Here is a 25,947-nt window from a genome sequence, read left to right on the forward strand (position 1 = left end):
TTTGTTGGAGCCGTGTTATTACAAATCTTACATCTTTCTTAGCATTCATACAATTTACAGCACCAACACTTTGAATTGTGCTTGGAAACGGAGCCAATGTAGGTCTTTCAGGACTGGTATTATGTGGTCTCAGCAGCCACTCCCAGTCACCATTTTGCTGCCACATTCTGGATTTAGTTGTAGTTTCCATGTCACTTTCAAAGGTAGCCCCATGTAGAGCTCCCAAGGTGGGAGATAACCAGTAGGAAAGAAACAATAAGAATGATTTAACCTGTGTAACCAATGTGCCACTCAAGCAGGTGAAGAGTATTACTGAAGCACACTTTGAAATAGTGCTAGTTCCTCAACACCATCTCTGAGGGTGAAGCGGGACTGAGATGACCCGGGATCCATTTGTGATGGCATCTGGCACAATTTGGGCCCCGACTGCCACCCCAGTTCCAGGATAGTGCAGAATGAAGCAGGGTTTCTACCAGCCCCTTATCCCAGACATCATTAGCAGTGGGGCTTTGGATGCGGTGGAAGCCATGTGGCTCCTTCATGCCCTGCTGCTGCCAGGCCAGGGTTAGGATTGCTCTGCCCACCTGATACGGCTTACAGAATTACCTTCTCATTGCTTCAAATCCATGAACTAAAAACCCCCTCATTCATTCATCCTATGTTTCTGATTGCCTGCCTTTATTCTACAGAAAGGGGGAAGAAAACCCTCTTAAAATACTTTCTCCATCGCCAATAAAAAATACACACATACACAAACAGTATTACGCCCAGAAACGATCATACCCACCATCATATGCTCTCCACAGAAGATGATCCAAAAGGACAAAAGCATAGCGTAGAAGATTCCTTGGCGAATGTCTCCAAATAGCAACATCCACGTCCAGTCAAATCCAATAGAAAACCACTCTACTGGAATATTTATGAAGGTCATAGAGATCCCAAGAGCAAAGATAACTCTGGATAACAACAACAACAACAACAACAACAGTGCTTTCAGTGCTCCCTTTCAGAGAAACTGCTGCTGCATTCACCCCAATGAAAAATTTGTGAGGGATTTAATAATGTAGTGTTGGGGATGGGGAAGGAGAAATGCCAGAGGGGGGGATCGAAAGGGAAGGAGGAGAGCTCTGAGCAGAGTCAACATTCCACACACTCTCTCCAATTATACACTGGCCACCTGACTTCTTTTCAAAGAAGCTATAACTTAATGCACTCTTTGCAGAGAGCAAAGGATTCGTAGCTTTGGTAATAGGGTTCCTCCTTAAAGCAAGATTCAGGAGGCTACACCTGTGTCATCTATCTTTACTCACTTTTCCAGGAGCACAGGTGGTCGCGTCATCATCATGATCCGCCTCCAGTACCAAATCATGATGATGAAGATGCTCGGAGTAAGGAAGGTTTTCATCGCAAACCACACCTTTGTAAACCCTCCGTTCTGATGGATACCCTGGAGAAGAGAGAGCAAATTGAAAACGCTGCCTTTCTTCCCTTTCCCAACATTAAGATCCATTTGACATTAACTACAACACCTTGCAACAAACATCGTGAAGCTCAAGTAACAACTATATTTGGGGAAGGAAGAAAGCCCTGTGAAGAAGCCGAGCACATGAAGCAAGTTCTTCAATTAGCCACTTAATCATGAAAATATTGTAACAAACAGATTAACTTCGTCCTGGAGCAAATATTTTGAATAATCTTTTTATATGTAACCGGCAAAGAATCGGAAGTAGTTTCTCTCTTTGTTTTCTTCTTTCATTCTTTCATTGTTTTTATCTTCTTTCTTCTCTTTTCCGTGTGTGTGTGTCTACTCTGAGTCACTGAGGGAATTGTACACACATGAAGGTAATGGCTGGCTGGTGAAAGACCCTGTGTGTGAGAGGCAGGAAAGGGAAGATACTGGGGTGGGAGGAGAGAGGCTGGGAGAAGAAAAGAAAGCTCCCAGGAGGAGCTTGGCGAGCCCACCCCTTTCTGTGTGAGACAAGAGTTCAAGATCTACCTTTGAGAAGACGACTTTGCATTTTGTTTTTCTTTCTTTCAATTTAGATTAGCTTTTTATTGTATTGTATTATGAAAAACATCAATAATTTTTTATGGGGGGAATATTAACTTCCATATCAGATAGTCCTAACGAGAGGATCAAAATGAGACCCATACTTAAGACCCTCAGTTGTAATCCAGTCCCGGTATACCTATTTTTCTCAATATCCCTTCCCCACCCCCCTGCTTTAGTTCCTCCAGAGACCTGTTTCTCCAGTGGAATTTGCACACTTTCACCCAAAGGCAGACGGCATGTGACAGGCAAAGGCTGGTGGCCAGGCGGAATTGCTGGCAATCAAGAGAGCCATTCCTAGCACAGCAAGTGACAAGCTAGTTAATGCAGTGGGGGAAGGGGAGGATAATAGCTGGAGCAATGACAGAGGGAGAAATCCCCAGGGAAGAATGAGGCTCTGAGCAGGGACAGCATTCCAGACAAACTGCCTAATTATACACCGTCACTTCGTTTTGAAGAAGCTGTTAACTTCATGCACTCTTTGTAGAGTGCAAAGGAGTCATATTTTTGGTAATCTGGTTCTTTCTTAAAGCAAGACTCAGGAAGCCACATCTGTGCTTGTTTCATTCATACTATAAAACTGTGGCTTAGTTCTCTTGAATGCCCGTAACATGAAAAAGAATCTTTAAGCAGAATCAAAACATCCCAGAGAGTTAATTCATTAGCCTGTTGTCTAATGAACTATTAGTCTGTTGGTTGACAACTCTGGCTTCTTGATCCGTTTACTGTCAAATTAGTTAACAGGAGGTTAAAAGCAATGGGGGGGGACTGCTTTACTTGCATGAGTGGAATTATTACACATGGATTTTGGAGGTGCATAAACAGGATTATTACATGCTCACTTTGCTGTTAACTTACCCAAAATTCCCTAGAGCAGAGCAGCATGCACGACTGATTTACACACTTTTTTAAATAAAAAGAAAGCTGGCAAAAAAATACTTGGGTGGTATCTTGGCAGGGTTGCCCATTATGGTGGTTGTGGTATGCCACCAGTACCCATCTTTCTAATGTTCCTATCTTATTCCATTCAACAAATCAGAAGTTAAGAGTCTCCACCTTCCAAAGGCTATCCCGCACAAAATATGTTTTGACACCCTAGCAATTACAGTTGCATTTAAGTTTGAAGGGAGCACTTACCACTAGACTGATATCTTTGATTTCTCCAATTCCCACATTGATGCGTTCCCTTTCATTCACAGGTAGACGGATATTGATAAGGTAGAATTTGTGAGCAACAGTTCCAATCTCCATGAATGGAAGCACCTCACAATCATAGAACTTGCCTTCATTCTCTATAGTCTATTGGAACACCAGGAGAGGGAAAGAGACAACTGTCAGCATTGGTTTTTCAAGTGCTCTTAAAAATGTCTATGTTTTGTAAAATGGCAGATTATTTTAGCTCAGGAGGGTAACGAGAGATGGAGATGTTTCTTTTAAAAAAACACCCCCCCCCCCGCTCTTCCCATACCATTAGCTTAGGCTTAGGATGCGTGAAATGTAAAAGAAATACATTTAACTAATACTTTCCCCTCAATAATTTTGCCTTCCACAAATGGTAACTAAACGTTCAAAAATCAGCTGGTACAAGTATTGATGGGGAAAATATTCTTGCCAGTCCCATGAACATCTGTGAAAACAATACATTCAATACATGGGAAGTCCAATGCCACATCCAAAAGGAGTGCAGGATGTTTGCATCATGCAAACAGTTTAAAATAATAATAATAATAATAATAATCCTTTGTTGATTTTGCTGCAAACTGTTCTGCTATTTACTTCGTAAACCATGACGTAGCAGGAGAACTTGTTCATAACTTATGGACAGAGTAAAGTCTCCCAGGAAGTGGGGGTACACTTTGTGTGCTCACAAGAGATGTTCTCCAAACCCCATTTTGTCTAAGATGGGAGACCTAAAGATCATACTGAAAAGCCAAAGCACAATCTCATGGGGACAGCAGTTATCTTTAGCAAATATCCAATTTAAAGCCTGATGAACACACATCTTGACATCAAGGGAATACCTGCTTTTCCAAAGCTCTTACACTAGCAGGTTCAAGAAGATTTTCTCTAACAGATACTGTGCAGGCAGGCTCTTGGAACAGCTTATCGCGGACTTTAAATTGTTTTTTGAACATTTTAAATAGCTCTTTGTTTTTACTGATATTTTTATTGTTTTATTCTTTCTTTGTAAACCAATTTGAGGTTTTATTACAACCAAGTGTTATATAGGACTTGTGTAAAAATGGGGGGAAAGAACCTAAGTGTTGCATGTTTTTGAAAGCAAAAGTTACATAAAGTCTTTTGGGAATGTTGTTTAAAAAACAACAACAACAACCCGAAAATCCTAGCGATATCCAACAAGAACCAGAAGGAACCTACTTTTGGAGCTCCAAATTTACATTTTAGCTTTCGGGTCTCAACTTCATGTGCCATTTCTACCCACTCCTCGCTCATGTCGTCACGGTACGCTAGGGACACATCAAGCATAATTTCTGCGTTTTCTTCTGTAAGAACAAAGCAATCAAAACTTGTTACAGAAAGAAGCAGGCAGAGCATGAAAAGCAGGATAAAATTATTATTAAAATCTGCTAAGTCACTTTATCTTGCCCAAGGCAACCCAACGCGACATACAAAATCGCTCATTGGGGCGATTAGATTATACATAAAGTTTACTTGTTTCTCATTTGAAAGAAAAAAATCCAGGCTGTTAGATCCATGATGCTCTGGGATAAAGTCTAATCCTTGCTGTGTACATGATTTAGAATGGAGCCCTTTTTCACAGCTCTACACATTGGCCTAGATTCTTACAACAATGTAAGCTTCCTGGGACCATGTGGGGCTCCCAGGGGAGTCTGCAGCCTCTGTGCTCCTTCCCTGGTCCTGTGGTCACTGCCACACCCAGCAAAGCCAAGGTTTCACTTGGTGTGCTGTTCGAACCTGGGCTTGCTGTTGAGCTGCAAAGTGGTGTACAAGCTTGTCTGGGCCCTGTAAAGCCATAGTTTGGCTTCCCAAGTCATAAATCCTCAGGCTCTTAGAAACATTCCATTTGTTGTTGTTGTTTAGTCATATCCAACTCTTCGTGGCCCCATGGACCAGAGCACACCAGGCACTCCTGTCTTCCACTGCCTCCCGCAGTTTGGTCAAACTCATGCTGGTAGCTTTGAGAACACTGTCCATCTCTATATTTCGGGGGGGGGGGGAGTCATGACTCTTAAAAGTGGAATGAGTTTGTTTTAAATGTATGGTGTGGATGTGGTCAAAATGTTCTATTGATTGTGACAGAATTAGAAACCCAATCAAGCGACTTTCGCACTCCGTAATTCTTAGCTGCTGGCAGGGACAAAACTCCTTCCTCCCCACTACCCCCAAAGCAGAAGGGAACATACATCCCTGGGAATTCCTTCTAAGCTCTTTAATCGGCATTAGATCCATTTCAGTCCGGTTTCCGTCCTGGTTTTGGGACGGAGACGGCTCTGGTTGCCCTAACAGATGATCTCCGTAGACAACTGGATCGAGGCGGGTCAGGACAGCTGATCCTTTTAGATTTGTCAGCAGCCTTTGACATGGTTCTTCTGGACCACCGCCTCGCAGACGTGGGGATACAGGGCATAGCCCGTAACTGGTTGTGCTCTTTTATCTCTGGTCGGGGACAGAGGGTGGCACTAGGGAGGGAAATGTCGTCGCGCCACTCCTTGGTGTGTGGAGTGCCACAGGGCGCAATTCTCTCCCCGATGCTTTTTAACATCTTTATGCGCTCCCTTGCCCAGATTATACGGAGCTTTGGGCTGGGCTGTCACCAATATGCTGATGACACTCAGCTCTATCTGCTGATGGATGGGCACACCGACTCGACCCCAAACACACTGACCAGATGCTTGGAAGCTGTGGCTGGATGGTTTCGTGGGAGCCGATTGAAACTAAATCCTTCGAAGACAGAGGTCCTATGGCTAGGTCGGGATGGTATGGGGATGAGGGACCAACTGCCTTCTCTTGCGGGGGCCCAATTAGTGCCATTGCCTTCCGTTAAGAGTTTGGGTGTAATCCTTGACGCCTCCCTTTCCATGGAGGCGCAGGTTACAGCAACAGCTAAGGCGACATTTTTCCACCTTCGCCGCATCAAGCAGTTGGTCCCTTACCTTTCCCGCCCCGACTTGGCCACAGTGATCCATGCGACGGTCATCTCCAGGCTTGACTACTGTAATTCGCTCTACGTGGGGCTGCCCTTGAAGCTGTCCCAGAAACTCCAGCGGGTACAGAATGCTGCAGCGAGGCTCCTCACGGGGTCTCTGCCTTGGGAGCATATTCACCCAGTGCTTTTCAAGCTGCACTGGCTCCCGGTGGAGTACAGGGTCAGATTTAAGGTGCTGCTTTTGACCTTTAAAGCCCTTCACGGCCTAGGACCCTCGTACCTACGGGACCGCCTCTCCCGGTATGCCCCACGGAGAACCTCAAGGTCCATAAATAGCAACACCCTAGTGGTCCCGGGCCCTAAGGAAGTTAGATTGGCTTCAACCAGAGCCAGGGCCTTTTCAACTCTGGCTCCGGCCTGGTGGAACGCTCTGCCTCATGAGACCAGGGCCCTGCAGGATCTGATTTCTTTCCGCAGGGCCTGTAAGACAGAGTTGTTCCGCCTGGCCTTTGGCTTGGAGCCAATTTGATTCCCTCCCTCCCTCTCTTTTTTTTTCCCCCTTCTCCTCCTGCGATGAGGCTACATTTTAATATTTTAATGTTCCATTATTTTAATGTTGTATTTTATTTTTGTTTTTAAGTTGTAATCATTCATCTTGTTTTTATTATTGCTTGTAAGCCGCTCTGAGCCCGGCCTTGGCTGGGGAGGGCGGGGTATAAATAAAAAATTATTATTATTATTATTATTATTATTATTAATGCAGATTCAATCCTAGCTACCCCCATTCTTCAGATTTCTACAGGAATCCTAGATGGCACATGTTTACAAACACCTGCGCCTGGCTTAAATTACAGCCAGCCGACTACAACCTTCGCTGTCATTCTTATACAAGACCACAAATACCACTTGGATTTGGCATAAATATAATCCATCTGCAAGCTCAGCCTTGTTACATATATCGCCAAGAGACATTCCACATGCAAGAAGCTGCAGCCGATTAAGACTTCTAGTCCCAAGAGTCAGTGCCAAGCAGAAGACAATTGTTCCTCATGCTTCACAAATGCATCTTCCTGGCCTGCAGTTGAGAAAGAAATGTCTTTGAAGCTCTGCCGGCTTAGACATCTGTTACCGGTTTCAAAGTTATAATTTATTGGGATTACGTGGAGGGACGCTCATCTAGCGTGCTGGGAACGGGTGTGGAAGTGCTTTGTGGTTCAGACCATCTATTTATACAGCGCTTGGAGGTGGTTCTCTTCTGCATGGGAGCAATGACATTTTTTTCAGGGCTTTTTGGTTCGCTCCCTCCACCAAAAAACAACAACCAAAACCTTCTAGATTATCTACAACCTGCACATTCCAGATTTAAAATGAGAATCTTAATGCCGAAGATCACTACATGAGTAATAGCTGAATACATTAAGTTTACTCCGATCTCTTAGCATGGCAAGATATAAGGGACAACTCTAAATGCAGGCCACGCATACAGCATATATTTATTATTATTTTTTGTAAATCTTAATAGAGGACAGTACTGGCAGTAGAGCTGCAAGTTTTGCTGTTGTTTAGGCAAAAAGATCCTCAACGCAAAACAAGACCTCCTCCTTGTGGGCAGCGATTATTTGTCCACCCTAGTCTTTGCTCAGTAACTAGATTACTGCAACACGCCCTACCCGGGACAGCCCTTGGAGGTTTAAAACGCAGAAGCCACAATTACTCACATAGTCCCCATTTTAGAACAGCCCCATTGGTTGCCAGTTCATTTCTGAGGCCAGTTCAAGGTGCTTAAAACCTTAAATGGTCCCCAATATCTCAAAGACTATACCAATCCTCTCTGGTGTGAAGACCAGAAGAGGAGGTCTTAACGGAAGTTCATGAGGCAGCACCCTGGGAGAGGGCAACCCCTAAGATGCAGAATTCACTTCCCGTAGAGGCACATCTGACTGCATTTTGACTGTGTAGCTCTATAACTTGGCCTTTGACATCTGATACATACATACATACATACGTGTGTGTGTGTGTGTTTGTTAGGACCCACTCTATTCTTCTGGTGGAAAATTCTTTTAACCCATTTTAATCCTGTATTGTTGAGGCCTTCTGGTGAAGGACTGAGAAGAAATCAAACGAATAAATAAGTTAACGCCACTGGTTTAGAGCAGGATACTGTTTCTAAAATGGGAAGCACTAAGACAGGGGTAGGCAACCTAAGGCCCTTGGTCTGGATGCGGCCCAATCGCCTTCTCAATCCGGCCCGCAGACAGTCCGGGAATCAGCATGTTTTTACATGAGTAGAATGTGCACTTTTATTTAAAATGCATTTCTGGGTTATTTGTGAGGCATAGGAATTCGCCCCCCCTCCAAAAAAAAATATAGTCCATCCCACCACATGGCCTGAGGGACGGTGGACTGGCCCACGGCTGAAAAAGGTTGCTGACCCCTGCGCTAAGACTTAAAGCAGCCTAGCACGCTCCTGCTTCCCCCTCTCCTGGAAAAGCTCTTCCTTAACTCCATGGTGCTGAAAAGTCCTCAAGTGGAAGCTCCTCATCTCCTACCAATGTGAAGCTGTCCTTTGTCACATTCTTCAGTCTCAGTCCTCAAGAGGAGGGAGAAAGGGTGGCTGTAGGGAGTGTTTAAGAGGCAACAACAGCTTGCTGGTGGGTACCGTAGATCTTGTCTGTTAAACCTTCTCAGTTCAGCAACTCAAAAGTAAAACTGTTACAGTACGTGTATTACAAAACTTTTACCTCAGAACCACTCATGTGTGGTCAGACAGCTTTAAATGCTGGAACATCTAACTGCACTAAACTTGCCTGTGAAACAAGAGTAAAGACCAGCATTGCCTTTTTATACGCGACACTAATAAACATCCTTGATACATTTTCTGACACTCGCCCTTTAAAAAAAATATATATTTGTATACAAAGTCTTGCCTCTGAATTCAACTTAACATTTCACAAAGCTTTCCTCCCTTTGCAGGTAAAGATGTAGTTTCAAACACTTCCCGTTCCCTTTCTAGCTTTACACATTCAAAAATCTTTTGTTCACACCACATAGATCTAAAAATAGAGATTCCAAACAATGACAAGACTTGCAGCTAGTACATACTAATCACATCATTTGGAAGTAGGAGAGCGCCAGGCCATTTCTGGACCCCAAATCACTCTGCTCACCACAGAGAGTGAGCAGTCTTCCTACCAACTTCAAAGCTGCACAGGTGGAAAGTTTTGAGTGGGGATACCTGCCACCTCACCACCTCCACAATCAGGAGAAAGGCCAAGAGCTGTTTGGCAGCCATACAGCCAAGGCCTCTGGGCTGCTTTGGCCATGCAGAGCGAAAAACGCTACCCTCCCTCGGTGTCTTTACTGTTCTGAAACAGGAAAAGCAGGTAGGATATAACTGCAGTTCCCTGGAGGTGCACCACACTCCTTCAGGCACCCATGTCCAACTCTCCTCAGCTCCTTTCCCTGGCAAAAGGAAGCATGCAGCACAGAAGTGGCTTGGCATCTATAATTTCTTTAGCTTGGCCAGCAATAGCAGCCAAAAACTTTAGAATCCCCAGTCATTTTGCTGCATGTGAAGAGAATCCACGTGACATAATATATCAAATAAAGTATTTTTCAAGGAAAAAAGCGTCCCACCAGATCATGGATAATGCAGTGTTGACATCCGACCAGGGAGACATTATTCATGTTACCGTGTATCAGACTGGCAGCACCAACATTTAAGTACATGGATGATAACTAAAGCTAGTAAATGGTTTAGGATACCTACTGTATATACAAACTTAAGTCCTGCACAGGGGGAGATGGAGGAACATGAGGCCATTTCCACCTTCCACTAGTAGCTTTAAAGGTAAAGGTAAAGATACCCCTGCCCGTACGGGCCAGTCGTGTCTGACTCTAGGGTTGTGCGCCCATCTCACCTAAGAGGCCGGGGGCCAGCGCTGTCCGGAGACACTTCCGGGTCACGTGGCCAGTGTGACGAAGCTGCTCTGGTGAGCCGGCACCAGTGCCACACACGGAAACGCCGTTTACCTTCCCGCTATAAAGCGGTTCCTATTTATCTACTTGCACTTAGGGGTGCTTTCGAACTGCTAGGTGGGCAGGAGCTGGGACCGAAGGACGGGAGCTCACCCCGCCGCGGGGATTTGAACCGCCGACCATGCGATCGGCAAGCCCTAGGCACTGAGGTTTTACCCACAGCGCCACCCGTGTTCCTACTAGTAGCTTTGGGGTGGCCCAATTCCAGAAGCGGAGATGAAAGCACCCTTGTTTGCAAGGATATATAATCCATGATGATATTCTGTAACTGGACATAAGCAAATGCTTGTACTGTATGTGTTCTGCTTGCTGAAGGTGGTAGAGGAACAGGGGCAGTTTCAATAGGATGGTGGCGAACCAAGAATACTCTCCAGTTCTCACTGAGCAAGGAAGTGGTGGGATATCAGATACAGCCCAGTTTATTGAGTGCTAGATGTATGGTGCAATGCTGTGCACCATAGGGTGGGGGTGGTACAGCCCAATAACAGAGCAAATGTTTTGCAAGCAGAAAGTCCCTAGTTTGATTCCTGACAACTCCAGTTAAAAGTTCAAGAGCAGGTGATGAGAGAAAAAAATGCATGAGATATTGGGAAAGCCACTGACAGAATAGTCAGTTGTACAACACAATACAACAAAGCTTTATCTGTTTGTCTTGCTAAGGGTCCTTCCTTTTCCTTGGTCAAACTTTTAGTGACCTCTTCTTAGTTTGTTGCGGCTACTGCATTGTAGAAGCATCCGCTCAACTATTTTGTCAGGCGAGAAAGATGGGTTGCCCTCATTCAAGCTGGGTACAGTAAGAACTTTGTAACTTTAATAACCAGTGCTCAAGTTTGCCCGTTTCCTTGTTCCTTTCTCACTGCCTCACTTTTTCCTTTTGTGTCGTGTCCTTTGTAGATCGTAAGACTGTAAACAGCACCAGTCTTGCTAATCAAGGATTATTATTTTTTGCAAGCCACTCTGGGAGGTCTTCTTGGCCTGAAGAGCAGGGTAAATGCAGCCAGATGGGGATAACTATTCCCAGGCAGCATAGTAGAAAGTCTGTTTGGGACTGTGTGTTCTCCCTCCCAAAATGTGTGCATCCCCCTCTCATTGTCAAACTTGGGGAACAGCCCATAATAGGAGCACATTAACAGGACATTAACAGTAGGGAACTAGTTTATATTGTAGTTGATCTAACCAAACTGCTGGTCTAAAAGCAATAGCACCCAAAGCGTGGCAGGTGTTATTTCACAGAAGGTACAAGGCGAGGAGAAAAATGAAGCAGAAGGCCTTTTTCAATGGTTCTGGTGTTGCTCACCATGAAAAAACCCCCACTATCAATCAGCAGAGAAGGTGGCTAATGCCCCTTACACTTAGGATTAAGGATTATTCAGGTCCACCCTTCTGCCCTCTGCTGTTTATTTGCAAAGTTTCAAATGCGCACACACACACACACACACACACACACACACACACACATATATATATACACACACACACACACACACACACACACACGGACACATATCCACCTAAAGACCAATGCAACCCTACTCCTCAAGTTTCCTTCGATACATCAACCTACCCAATCTCCATCCCCAGGTGCAGGGTACAAGGCTACAACAAAAAGGAAAACACCACTGCTGCTTAAAAGCCAATTTTTCTTTTGGTCACACTTGTGAAGGCTCGTCAGTGTTCGGGACACCTCCGGCCCCGATGGAAAAGCTGAAGGAAGGGTTTACGTGCCCCAGACATGTGACACCTGCTAGTTGCACAGGAACGCTGCCAGTTCCCCAGGCTGATTCCTGGCTAATGGAAGTGGCAAGGTGGTATCTGGGTTGTGCCAAAGTCCATGAGAGAATTGCAGCAGAAGCTATTTGGAAATAACCAGGGAAACAGCGAGGGACAGAGGGATGAAGTGCTTAATGGGGAGGTGGAGAGAGCTGGAGTTCTGACTCGTTGAGAGGAATAAGATTGCTTACAAAACACTGGAGTGGCCTTCCTTGTTTCAGAATGAGCCTTTTGTGCCAGGCCCCAAACAGGATCTCTTCTGGCTAGAGAACGAGAGAGCCTCTCTTTCTCCCGCCTGTGTTCCACCCCTTCCGATTCAAGGTCCCATCTAGACAAATGTCAGGTTGCTGCATACAAACATTCCCCTTTCAGAAATGCCTCCATTGCCTGGGTGACTAAGCCCTTTCAACAGCTGTGTTATTACTGGAAGATGGTCAATGTTATTCACACAGAGGACTTGTTTCATACGCCTTGTGAGAAAGGAGGCTTTGCTGCTGCAAACAGAACAGGACTGGAGATCAGTTTGGAGATTTTTGATTTCTCTCTCTCTCTCTCTTTTAAAATCACTATCAAGTTGCACAAATCGTTTGACATATTTCACTAGTTAAAAGCATTTGAGAGAGCTGGTAGCCACTTCCAAGAGGATACCAAGCGATTTCTTCCACCTGTTTGGCAAAGAGTATTAGTCTACTCTAAAACAAAAAGGTTATCTGTTTTCAGGTTCTGCCTAGAAAGGAATATGAGTTATTATAATGACATAGGAATTGATTCTTGCCCATTTTTGTACACTTTCTGGCAGGCAAGACAACACTTCAAAATCAATGGAAATTTGGAGGTTGCTATTAAAGTAGCAATCAATTATAGTCATTTAGGATTAACCAATTGAATATTGATGCTGCTTTAGCAGTTGAGGTGCCGTATATGAAATGCATATTCTGTGCAGACTTGGGCAACTTGTGGCCCTTCAACTCCCATCAACCTCAGCAAAACGGTTAATGGGAAGGGATTTCAGAGCTGCAACCTAGCATCATCTGCAGGGCTATGGGTTCCCCATCCCCAATGTAGTATATACAATCGCCGCTGGGACTCTTGCCGTTTAATTCCAGAACAGGGGTAATCAATATAAGCAACTCATGCCTTTTCAAGAGCAGGGGGTTGGGCTAAATGGCCCTTGGGGCCCCTCTTCCTAATCTACAATTCTATGATCAAGGTAGAGGAGAGAGGGAGGAAGATAAGATTCAGAGGTACCTGTGGCCAGAGGAAAATACAAAAGAGCGGCATGGCAGATTTTGGGGACCGCATCCTGTTCACCCGTACTAGGCACTGAGTCGAGAGGGTGTCACAACAATGACTTAGAATGGAAGGCAAGAGGCGATAAATTTTGGCGCTGCACAGGGTGACACTGAAATCTGAAAGCTCTAAAATCTGCTACTGGTGTGCATGTCTGTATGAAGAAGAGGAGGAGTTTGGATTTGATATCCCGCTTTATCACTACCCAAAGGAGTCTCAAAGCAGCTAACATTCTCCTTTCCCTTCCTCCCCCACAACAAACACTCTGTGAGTGGGGCTGAGAGACTTCAGAGAAGTGTGACTAGCCCAAGGTCACCCAGCAGCTGCATGTGGAGGAGCGGAGACACGAACCTGGTTAAGAGTCTACCGCTCTTAACCACTACACCACACTGGCTCTCTGTGTGGTGGGTTTGGGGCTTTATGTGAGAAAGGACTTGGGGTAAGATGATTATCTCAAGTTAAGGCAGGTGTGGGAATGTGTGACCCTACAGATGCTGTTGGATTCCATGTTCCATCAGCAACCAGCCGTGTTAGTAGAGCATGAGACTCTTAATCTCAGCATTGTGGGTTTGAATCCCCCACTGGGCAAAAGTTTCCTGCACTGCAGAGGTTTGCACTAGACGATCATTATACCTGTGGTCCTTTGCAACCCTATGATTCTATGATTCAATGGCCAGGAACAATAGGAGTTCAGTTTAACCACATTGGGAGGGTCATAGATTCCCCAGCTCTGCACTAAGTTCACCATCAATCCTCCCCTCTCTTGATCAATATTCTTAGGGAAATGGGAGTGGCCCTGCCTACTGCCTGTCCATGTGAGTGCCAAACTATTTCTCCTGAGGGAGTGTGGTGGTGGTGGTGGGGGGGGGGGAGATTTTCTCACTTTTGAAGGAGGATCAAGAGAGAAGCTGCTGACTCCCATACACCTCAAACCATCACAAATACACAACAGCCTCCAAACAATAGATTGTCTTGTCACAATCTGTCACTTCCACAAGATCAGCTTATCCCCACATTTAAATACTAGCCATTAATTTGTTCGCAGCAATTGTTGCAATAAACAGCATAAATATTTAGTCAGTGGAAGGACCTAATTTCCATAAGCATGCAAAACAAACATATCCCTCAGAAAGAAAAGCACAGCATCCTTCAAGGGCACCAATGTCAGCCTCCAAGATGTTTCAGTTACAGCATCATAATCAATCTGCATTATCTTGAAGTTAAAATGAAACCACTACAAAGATCTATTCAAGGCATCCTGCCAAGACTGGCGTTTTATTCCACTGCCAGAAAATCTTTTGCTCGTTAAACGATGAATTTGTAAGGACTCAACAATGCTAGTGCCTGGTTCCCGGGTTTCTGTGCACAGTAAACAAAAAAACAGTAATTAAACTGTGGTAAAACGGTGGCTTTTAAGGCACCAATCATCTTCATTTGGTGGTTCAAGCAGCCAAGGGATACTGGTTGAAAGAAGTGACTGGACTGAGTCACACAATGAGTCACTGCAGCCATTTTTATTCCTCCGGTGTCCCCCCAATCCAAGCATTCTATATATGCCTGTACACACCCTCTCTGAATCCGAATGTCAAACACCAAAATAACTCTGCCCACCAGGAAACAATTGGAAGCAAAGAATTGCTGCAGACATCTTGGGTCTAGCTTTCTAGACTGCATATTGGGATTGCCCTGCCTTTCCTGAGAGGGAGAAAAGGATGGGTGTTCAAAAGAAGTGAAAAGCCAAGTCAGTAAATTACTATTGGGGCAACATGGAGACACCAGAGAGCAAATAATGTTTGCAGACCATTACAGGTATCCCAGTGAGTTCAAAGAAGGCATCCTGTGGGTGCCGTAGCCCTTCTTGTGGCATGTAAAAACAAGGGGCCACTGAATTAGTTATGAAATTAATGAGCACAATTTTCAGTGCAGAGCAGCAAAAGTGTTCAAAGGTAGAATTTGAAGGAGCCAGCACTTCAGACCATATAACGCACAGCATGAATGGCTGGGGAAACGCAGCCAGATGGGCAGAGTATAAAAAATACAATTGTTGTTGTTGTTGTTGTTGTTGTTGTTGTCGTCGTCTGTGCAATGGAGCACATGTCTGAACAGATAAGTTAAAACGGCTTAACCAACACAGCTGCCCCGCACTGAACACATCCAGGAACTGTAAGGAGCCAATATTTTACATAGCACTCATTTTCTAATTGCAGCCCACAAAGCCAGTCAGTCTCGCTCGCCAGTTACAGATGGCAGAGCTGAGGCCGAGACACACTGGCAAACCCAAGGCCAATCGGCAAAGCTCATTATGGAGTTGAAATGTGAACGACAGAGGTGAAAGAACAGGAACAATTCCAGATCAGATCACAGCTGAGACCTCTTCTGTCTACGCACTGCGCTTACAGTCCTCCATGTGTCCAGTAGCTTTACCCTCTTAACCTTTCTGTGTTGGGAAGCTCTGAAAGAAGGGCAACCCAGAGGAGGGCAACCAAAATGGTCAAAGGCCTGGAAACGATGCCTTATGAGGAACGGCTAAGGGAGCTGGGCATGTTTAGCCTGGAGAAGAGGAGGTTAAGGGGTGATATGATAGCCATGTTCAAATATATAAAAGGATGTGACATAGAGGAGGGAGAAAGATTGTTTTCTGCTGCTCCAGAGAAGCGGACACGGAGCAATGGATCCAAACTACAAGAAAGAAGATTCCACCTAAACATTAGGAAGAACTTCCTGACAGTAAGAGCTGTTCGACAGTGGAATTTGCTGCCAAGGAGTGTGGTGGAGTCTCCTTCTTTGGAGGTCTTTAAGCAGAGGCTTGACAACCATATGTCAGGAGTGCTCTGATGGTGTTTCCTGCTTGGCAGGGGGTTGGACTCGATGGCCCTTGTGGTCTCTTCCAACTCTATGATTCTATGATTCTATAAGAGCCAATATGTGCACAGCCCCCCTTCTCCTGCACAATATGTGGAGGTCAGGGAAATGATGGCGGACAATGACGGGGAGGAACCATTCTCCCCTCCATACATTCTTGGAGTGGTGCAAATGTATGAAGGGGGGCTCCTAAGTTTTTAAAAATGCCATGCTACGCCAGTTCCGATTATCTCAGAAAGGTCTCTGCTCTGACATGGACCAGTGTTTGAAGTGGGGGAAGAAAGAAAGGAAAGGAACCAACTGCTGTCAATACATTCACTTGTATTACACTCAAAGGGACACTTTGACAAATTGATGCCCAAAGCAGCTCACTGGGTAAGGCTTTAGGCAGGTCAGCCTCTCACAGCCTCATTCTATATCACGGGGCTTCTGAGATAACAACCTGACAGCCTCATGTGTGCTGCCTCTTGGAGGAAGAGCAGGATACAAAATAAAGTGTCACCTTCCCACTGATGAGGAACAACAGAGGCAAATGGTTGCAGGTTTCAGTGGCTCGAGGTGAAACAGCTGGGGATTGTTTTATTCAGTTAAAGGCATGACCAAGTATCACCCAAAGTCAATACAGTAGTTTAGTAGAGGTTGGGAAAAGGGGAGCATTTGGAAGAATGAATTCTATAGAAATCAGGAAATCTGCTAGAGTGTATTCTGACCTGGACTCAGGCCAGTCTGTATACTCCTCCTCCGTCTAGAAATGGCAAAGCCAGGGCAGAGCTACAGTCACTCAAATTAGAGCAGGAAAACCAAGCCAAGAATGATCTCACAATGACTTTCACCTTCACGCTTCTCCTTGATTACAGGAGAAAACTACACTTGTATTTTTTTTTCTTGGTCACCAAGACAGAAAAGAAAAAGCTATTTGGGGCTGGTGAGATCAGATCAATGTGAATAAGCTCTCCCCCCCCCCGGCCCCCCAACATTAGCAGCCAACTCCAATCCAGCGATTTAAAAAAAGAGAGGAAAGATATCAGTCATCCTAAGACTCTATCTCCTTTGCTTCCACACATTTCTTGCCAATGCAGAAAGGAAATCTCTCAGGATCGCTGTGCTTGTCAAACTCAATGAACTCTTTACAAACTTTGTGGAAATGCTGCTCGTGGAATTATAACTCGACTGGAATGTGTGGTTCTAGCAACTTTCCACATGCTATGCACAACGCTTAGAACTAAAACAGGCCAGCCTTAAGATCTGTGACACCGCCACTTATATATTAAGGAAAATGTAAACTCATTGCTGCAAGTCACAAAAGCGGCATGACAGTCTACTATATGGTGTTGTCACATATGCCAGGACAACAGTTCAAGACCGCACAATGAACACATCTATCATGACAGCTTCCCCAAGCACAGACTTCACAGTAATTTTCACAACAGCGTATTATAATGCAATCATATTAAAAATGTGAGCCATGGCACATTCCTAATTTCATAAGAAGCAGCCTGAACCCAACCACGTTGCTGGATTAAATCGTGTTTTTAAACAATCCCATCATACAATGATAAGTGGCACAACATCTGAAGGGAGGAGGCTCTTCTGCTTGATTTTGCCCTTGCAGCAATCTGTCGTGGTGGTGAACCCACGCCTCTCTGGGTGTGACTCAACTCCAGCTGTCATCAGCCCCAGATAGCATGGTTAATGATCAGGAATTATGACAGTTGTAGTTCAGCAACAACTGGAGGGCCACAGGCTCCCCATCCCTCTTACTGCTTCAAAGGGAAAGATGAGGAGGACTTTGATCTCTTCATACTGCTACCCATAAACCTTCCCATTGGCATGAGCATATTCTGGAGAGGAGATGAGCTCTCTCCTTGTCCACTGCAGGACTTTTTAAAAGGGAAATTGAGAACCGCCCAGTGGTACATGATTGTAATCTGCGTGCCTCGTCTGTGTGTAAATACATTGCTTTCTTGCTTGGAGTGACATTCCATGACATTTAGAAGACAACACAGATTTTCCAGTTCTGAGGATTTTCTCCTACTTTAACACTGCTACCACAGAAGTGTGCTATCATCAAGCTTCACGCAAGACATGTCATGAACTCCCAAGAGCAGCTGCAGAATCTGTGAAAAGTGTTCTTGGCAAGGGAAGGAGAAACTAATTTACTTTCAAGTTGTTCTCAGTCACTTTTTACATCACCCAACATAATATAACTTTTGCATCACTTGAATTTCTGAACTGCTTAAATCTTTTCCAGGGGGGCAGGGGCAGATCAGAAACAAATGTTGCTTTCTGAGCTACAGTGGTGCCTCGCAAGACGAAAATAATCCGTTCCGCGAGTCTCTTTGTCTAGCGGTTTTTTCGTCTTGCGAAGCAAGCCCATTGACAGTTTAGCAGATTAGAGCTATTAGCGGCTTAGCGGCTTAGAAAAGGGGGGGAAGGAAAAAAACCCGCAGGAACTAACTCGCAGGTCTAGCGAGTTTTCCGTCTTGCGAGGCATTCGTCTTGTGGGGCACCACTGTATTTCAAAGGAAAATAGGCGAAAACGACACTGCTGACATGGGTTGCCATACATTCAGATTTTCCTGGACATTTCACCAATTTCCACACAGACACTGCTTCTGACTACAATATTCCAGGTATGCCTGGAAAGTTCTGGATGTATGGCAACCTTATCTTTTCAGAACTGTCTTTCCCCCTCACTGGAACTAACCCATTTTGAGTCTGGCTGCCCATTAAAATAAGCCCTGGTTCACTGCAATCCACAAGTCAGAAGGGAGCCCATGTGGAAATAGGTGAGTGGAGTTGTCCTAGATAACCTTCTCTCTTGCCTTAATACAAGGAGAAGAGGACAGGCCTTCGTTCTCCTTTACCACCTTCTTTTAAAACACACACAACATACCCACTCAGTCCGACTTACATCAATACTCCTTTTCAAGTTACTACATTAACTATGTAAACAACAATTCTTCCAGGTACTTACTAATTTGGTTGTTGATCTTGAAAGCAATGTCCATGTGCAAAATGTAGACCATAAACTGGAACCAGGGGCTCATCTCCCTGTGGGGGAGTGGCATGTGAATTGAGAACACAATATCGTTGGCTTCGATTTGCCTGCTCATCGCTTCATCAAAGTCTCTGATTTTTTCACACTGGTCAGGTCCCCAGGGCATAAGCCATTTGCTCCTGTGGTGGTTCTTCCGGACATCTATGCACTTTATTGCCACATAGGGCACAGCTGCAGTGGGACCTGGAGCTGAGGAGGAGAAGGGGGGGGGGGGAGAAACACAAAAGAACAGTTTATAAACTGTATTACTAAATAGTGGCCAGCAGCATCTGAAGCGGAAAATTTAGTTACTCAATCTCATGTGAACACCTGCAGCAGATCTAGAGGCACGAAAGGTGAGGATGCAATTATGTGCCAGAGGAATGAAGACAATATTGAACCCCATTTTTGTTTTCCCTCTCCTTAAATTATGGTGCATGTGGCCCTCCAGGCCCCTATCTGGCCCTCACAACTTTCCCCAGCCCTCACTTCTTACTGGCTCTGCTTTGCCCCTCAAGTGTTTTTGCCTGGCTGGAATGCCTTCTTGAACTGTGATGTCTCTTGCCTGAATGGAAAATCCAGAGGCGGGGGCATGTTGAAACCAGCCTGCTGTACAAAGGCAAGATTTACACCCATTACTCTGCCCATTTTTGCCTCTGGCCCCTTCTCAGATGAGTGTGGCCCTTGGGCTCAAAGAAGGTTCCCACCCCTGCCTTAAATCAAGATAGCAAAGCAAAACACACACACACAAATAGCAATACTGCGTCACTTCAACACCGCCATTTTGGTTGTTTCATTTGGATGGTGCCAGTTCCAAGGAGAACAATGGTCTAGAGAAGGGTCTTTCCAAACTTGGGTCCCCAGCTGTTTTGGGACTACAATTCCCATCACTCCTGACCACTTGTCCTACTAGCCAGGGATGGGAGTTGTAGTCCAAAAACAGTTGGAGACCCAAGCTTGGGAAACCATGACCTAGACAGAGATGGAACATGGGAATGCAGGAAACTGCCTTATAGCAAATCAGACCATTGGTTCATCTAGATCTGTACTGTCTACACAGATAACACCTCTCAAGAGAATCTTTCCTAGCCCTACCTTGAGATTCCAAAGACTAGCCTGAGACCTTCTGCATGCAACGCATGTGCCCTTCCATGGCTGTAGCTTGTGTCCCAGCTATGTGGTATAGGCTGAAGCTGGAAAGCAGAACTCCTAGCTATTGGGTGATGGCACTAACAGTACTTCTTCTGGGAGAATGCAACCCCATCAAGAATAGTCAACTGGTCAATTTACCAAACTTAGCAATTGCTCACTCACAAAGGTTCTGTTGTCTTCCCAGGATTCAGCTTCAGTTTACTAGTCCTCATCCAGCCCTTCATCTACTCCACAAAGCAGTCCGTGAATTGCATGGTCTCATCAGGTTCAGATGTTATAGAGAAATGAGTGCCATCAGTGAACTGGTGACACCTTGCTCCAAATCGCCTAATGCCACTCCCAATGGTGTTAAAGAGTGTCTGACACACATGCAAAAGATCCATTCAGTCACATGTAACAGCTTTAAGTGGGTTTTAAAAAGAATTTGGGACAATATGGGACCCTGAGGCCACTCTGCAAATGGTCCTGCAGGTAGAACAGAACCACTGAAGGACAATGCCAGCAACTTCCATCTGACAGAGCTGGTCTAGGAGGATACAGTGGTTGATGCTATCAAAAGCTACTAAGAGAAAAAGTAGCAGGGTTGCAACTCCTCCTGCCCCAATGAAGAACATCCATCAGATCAACCAAGGCCAATTCCGTCCCAAAACCAGTTCTGAAGCCAAAATCAAGTTAGTCAACAAAACCTGCATCTTCCAACAATGTCTGTAGTTGTGCTGCCACAGTACTCTTTTAGTCACCTTGACCAAGAAAAGAATATTGGCATTCTATTGTAGTTTTATATAGGCAATGACCGGCCCCATGCACATTGGTGGAGCATGCATAATCCCACCCCCTTTTCCAGCCACATCTGGGTTATGACAATATGCACGTGAAAGGGCACACGTTCTCGGAACGCCTGCAAAATGGGAGTTGCCTGTATTTTGTAATAATATAAATAAAACAGGGTGCAGAAGGGGAGAAACAACAACTCCATGGGAAAAGGAGCAGGAAATCAACAAAAATAAGAGAAAAATTGAAACTGTGTTATGACTGTATATGTTAAAAATGTTGTATTTTGCAATCCATGCATGGAATCCAATGCTTTTGGTCAGTCTCCTCAAAAAAAGCTCAACAACTCTTGCTTAACAAACAGCTCCATATCCTAAACCAGTGTGCTCCCCAAAGAAAGCTCAACAAGTCTGGTCGATCCAACGGGCAGATCACTGTCAGTTTATTTATAGTGGGAATAGATCGCAGTCTCTAGGCCATGCCATGCTCCCAATAGGCCATGGTGAAAGAATGGCCATGAAAAGAAACTCAAAATACTGCTGAATCTATGCCAGTAATAGACCTTTCAGGATGGGATTAGAGGGATTCTGCTATAGTTGTGTACAGAAGATAGCTGCATAGCTCTCAAAAAGTCGGCGGCAGTGAATGGCTCCACACATCCTGCCTTTTGTTTTGCCCCATGGAGCACATACTTGTATCAGTAACTCTGGTCAATTAGCTGGTCATATGAGCTTCCTAATCCTGCGCATCAAGCAATGACTTGCTCCAATGAACCAGAACAGAGCATATTCTTGTGCTTCTGGCCCACCAGAGAGAGGGCTATTCCCTTTTGATGCTGGATCACATAAAATTCTTTCCAAAGCCTGATGTGCAAACCACTGAGTAGCTGGTGCTTCACTGGATCAGATATGCTGTAATACAGACACGTTTCCATGGTCAAGGGTCCATCGATTTTGGCTCGGCTTTGTAGTCAGCCCTTATTAGTGGCTCCCACCAATCCTTACCGCCTAACAAGCCTCTGGCATGCAGGGGGCTCAGGGAAGAGGCCAGGATCCTGTGTCATGCAGAGCTGCTCAGCAGACAGTAGAGGGACGAGGCCAAAAGCCTAGAGGGCAGCGCAATGTGTGAGACCTCCCCAGAGTCATCTGCAACTGGGAGAAGACTCCAGGGAGGGAATCCGCCACTGAGCATGCTGGCAACCACAGATTTGTGGACACCTGTACAAGGTTGCTGCCTTTTTTTAAAAAAAAGCCTAGATTTTATTTTGTTCATAAAGATAAATGGCAGGCAGGGAAAGGATAAGCAAAGTCTCCCAGTATTTAAGCCACAAGCCCATAGGTCATGCAACTACTTCAGAAGCAAAGGAAATCTGCAGGCTGTTAGCCGACCATTCCTAAAGCCACACACATGGCATTGCAGATTATGCTAAATGTCACAAGCAAATTAAACCATAGCACAAGAGTATTCTGGTAAGGTTCCTATTACTGTGTGTATGAATCTCCAGGCTTAATTTTTAATATGCAGGGATGGGGGATTAAAAGCACATCCCCCCCCCGAACTTTCCCCAAAAATCAACCTCTCAGGCTGGGGGGCGGGGGAGAGAATGCCCAGTAATTGCTTTTTAAAGAACAAAGGACTAGAAAAGTGAAACAAAACCAGATTCCAGTCCTCACCCGCCTCTTCTCTCAGCCCATTCGTCTGTCCCCTGCAATGAAATCAGTCCTTTAAAGCACCAGTCTGATTATTTGTAATGGGTTTCCGTATGTTCCTGCTTTCCTTGCTATATGTCCAATTGCAGCAAATATTTAGCATACAACCACAATGCAAAAAATGTTGTGTAAAGAAATGTCTGTGTCCTGCTTGGCACAAAACCGGAGCACAGCACTCTCTTCTCCCAAGCTTTGTTCCGCATCATGCTTTGCAATCCTGTTCAACCGACTCTGCTGCCATTCCAAAGACATCCACCACCATCACCTTTTGGCTCAACACTTCTTTCCTACTGTACAGCGCTGAAGCCAGCTCTGTCATACATGCCAAATGGTGATGATGCTTATCTACTGTACCACCCCCAACAAGTCAAGAAAATATGCGAGTTACCTCTTCTTCACAGTTGTTTAACTTTACAGTGGTACCTCGGGTTACATATGCTTCAGGTTACATATGCTTCAGGTTACAGACTCCGCTAACCCAGAAATAGTGCTTCAGGTTAAGAACTTTGCTTCAGGATAAGAAAAGAAATCGGGCTCCAGCGGCACAGCAGCAGCAGGAGGCCCCATTAGCTAAAGTGGTGCTTCAGGTTAAGAACAGTTTCAGGTTAAGTATGGACCTCTGGAACAAATTAAGTACTTAACCCGAGGTACCACTGTATTTGGAAAGGCACTATGGGCCAGAGGTTTTCAATCATTCTGAGTCCACGGCTCCCTTGACCAACTACATTCTTTCTGCGGCACCCCTGTGGGGCTCAGGAGCCCAGTTATGTCACCGCTTGCCTGCAGAGCTGGCAGCTTCTCATCCTTTTTCAAACACCCTTCCTTGTGGAGTGTTCCCGCAGCCTCCTCTCCTCTCCTCTCTCCTTGGGAGTCCTCTGGGCAGCAGCCGCAGCTTAGCTGCCCCCCTACCCCAAAGAGAGGTGCCTCCTCACACAGCCCCACAGTGGCCTGGGAAGCTCCCCCTGGCGAGCCCCAGAGGCACCATTCACCTGGGGAGTAGCCAGGACTGCTGCAACAAACAGCACTGCAAGCCTTGGGGAGGCAGAGACGCAAGAGGACATCAGAGGACGGAGGGAAGGAAAGAGGGACAGAGGCCAGTGTTGCCCATGGCACCCCTATCATTCAAGGCACCCCAGGGTGCCACGGCCCACCGGTTGAAAACCACTGCTATGGGCCACAAGTTTAAAACAGTGTTAAAGTTATGGCAGGGTATCTAAAGTCCTGCTGAGTTCATGGGTAAGAAGGAGGGAAGGCAGGAGGAGGGGCTTTTTTGCAGAACAGCATTTGTTTAATTGAGAACTGTCTACTTCAAATACAAAGACCTCACAGAGTTTTTTATCTGAAGAGCTGTGTCTGGAATGTCTGGCTCTTCTCAAAGAGTATTGCTTGAATTCAAGCCATTCATGCAGAATGGTGGCTGTAATGTTCCCCTTTAGATGTTGGGGGATTTGTTGGCCAATACAAAAAATAAAAATAAAAGCAAAGTGGGTGGAACAAAAGACCTCGGGGGGGGGGGGGGCAAAAAAAAAAAAAGAAAGAGTCTGTTGAAGTTTGGACCAGATGTCCTTTAAAACAGTGTTTCCCAACCTTTTTTGGGCAAAGGCACACTTGTTTCATGAAAAAAATCTCGAGGCACACCACCATTAGAAAATGTTTAAAAAATTAACTCTGTGCCTATATTGACTATATATAAAGTAACTCTCTTTAATAGGAATCAAATAAACACAAAGAAAGTATTTTATAATTACTTTATTATGAAATAGTAAGTACCGTATTTTTCGTCCCATAGGACGCTCCGTCCCATAGGACGCACCTACTTTTTTGAGGGGGGAAATAAAGGAGATCCCCCGGGTGCGCAAGGCTGGCCGACACCAGCGCGGATCACGGGGCGTCCTCCGAAGGGCGCCCCGTGCTCCGCGCTGCCAGCTGACGCCCGCAAGCCTTGCGCTCCCGGGGGGAGATCCCCCGGGTGCGCAAGGCTTGCGGACACCTGCGTGGAGCACGGGGCGTCCTCTGGAGGGCGCCCCGTGCTCCGCGCTGCAGGCTGCTGCCCGCAAGCCTTGCGCTCCCGGGGGGAGATCCCCCGGGTGCGCAAGGCTTGCGGACACCTGCGCGGAGCACGGGGCGTCCTCCGGAGGGCGCCCCGTGCTCCGCGCTGCAGGCTGCTGCCCGCAAGCCTTGCGCTCCCGGGGGGAGATCCCCCGGGTGCGCAAGGCTTGCGGACACCAGCGCGGAGCACGGGGCGATGGGATGTGGGAGGGAGCTCGCTCCCTGCCCCGCGTGTGCTCGCCGCCGCCGCCCCGCCTCTCGCCGCCCGACTCGCCCGCCTCCCTCCCACGGCACACCAGGCAACGTCTCGCGGCACACTAGTGTGCCGCGGAACACCGGTTGGGAAACACTGCTTTAAAACACAGCACGACGACAGATAAAATCTGGGTGACAGTCAACTTGAGCATCTAACTCAGAGAGATGCTCTGTTTAGTTCAACCTAGTTTCTGGCATTTTATATGTTTTGTCACTATTAGTTGAACAAAACATAACATTTACTGAAGTATTTGATTTGTTTACAAAATTATTAACTTGGGTAATTTTGTAAATAAATACTTAAGAACAAAAACTTACAAGTGAGAAGCTACAATGTCAGAGAGCACTAAACAATACAGCCTCTCCAGTTCAGTTATATTCCCATCCATTCTGTTCAGCAGTTAGCAAACAAGTATTCATCACATGTGCTCCCCACCCCGTCCCCTCCACTTGGGAAGGAATGAGAAGCATAGCTACCCCTTTTCCTCAAGCAGGTCCTCTGCCTTTCCTCGCTGGAATTATCAATCTGAATTGAATAGTTTGTGTTTCCAGAAGAAAGTGTTCTAATTTCTAGAGGGATAGCAGTGCTAGTGTTAGCAACACTCTTGTGTGTCATCTTAAAGACTAAGAAATGTTACCATGGCACAAGCATTTCCAGACTACAATACTCTTCAGATATGGTGATAGGGAAGATAAAGTTGGAAGCCTGGGGTCAGAGGGAAAGTACAGATAGTGACAACTCAATCAGAAGCAGAATGCATGCAAAGTAACCGCAGTGATTGCTTTATCACCCATCAACTTACCATGCTAATTAACATCTGTAGAAGAAAGG

The 25,947-nt window shown here is 45.6% G+C and overlaps 1 protein-coding gene across 1 annotated transcript in view; it reads right to left on the minus strand.

Moving 5' to 3' along the window:
* Positions 1-25,947, minus strand: part of WLS (Wnt ligand secretion mediator) — a 42,669-nt gene that overhangs the window by 8,412 nt on the left and 8,310 nt on the right. Inside the window, exons 2-6 of the mRNA XM_081867227.1 lie at positions 19,117-19,389; positions 4,430-4,554; positions 3,188-3,349; positions 1,311-1,447; positions 788-956 (exon numbers count right to left, since the gene is read on the minus strand). Of these exons, the coding sequence (XP_081723353.1) occupies positions 788-956; positions 1,311-1,447; positions 3,188-3,349; positions 4,430-4,554; positions 19,117-19,389 (866 nt within the window). The remainder of the gene's footprint in view (positions 1-787; positions 957-1,310; positions 1,448-3,187; positions 3,350-4,429; positions 4,555-19,116; positions 19,390-25,947) is intronic.

The sequence above is a fragment of the Podarcis erhardii genome (assembly GCF_964252035.2).
Source record: "Podarcis erhardii genome assembly, chromosome: 6".
Taxonomy (NCBI): domain Eukaryota; kingdom Metazoa; phylum Chordata; class Lepidosauria; order Squamata; family Lacertidae; genus Podarcis; species Podarcis erhardii.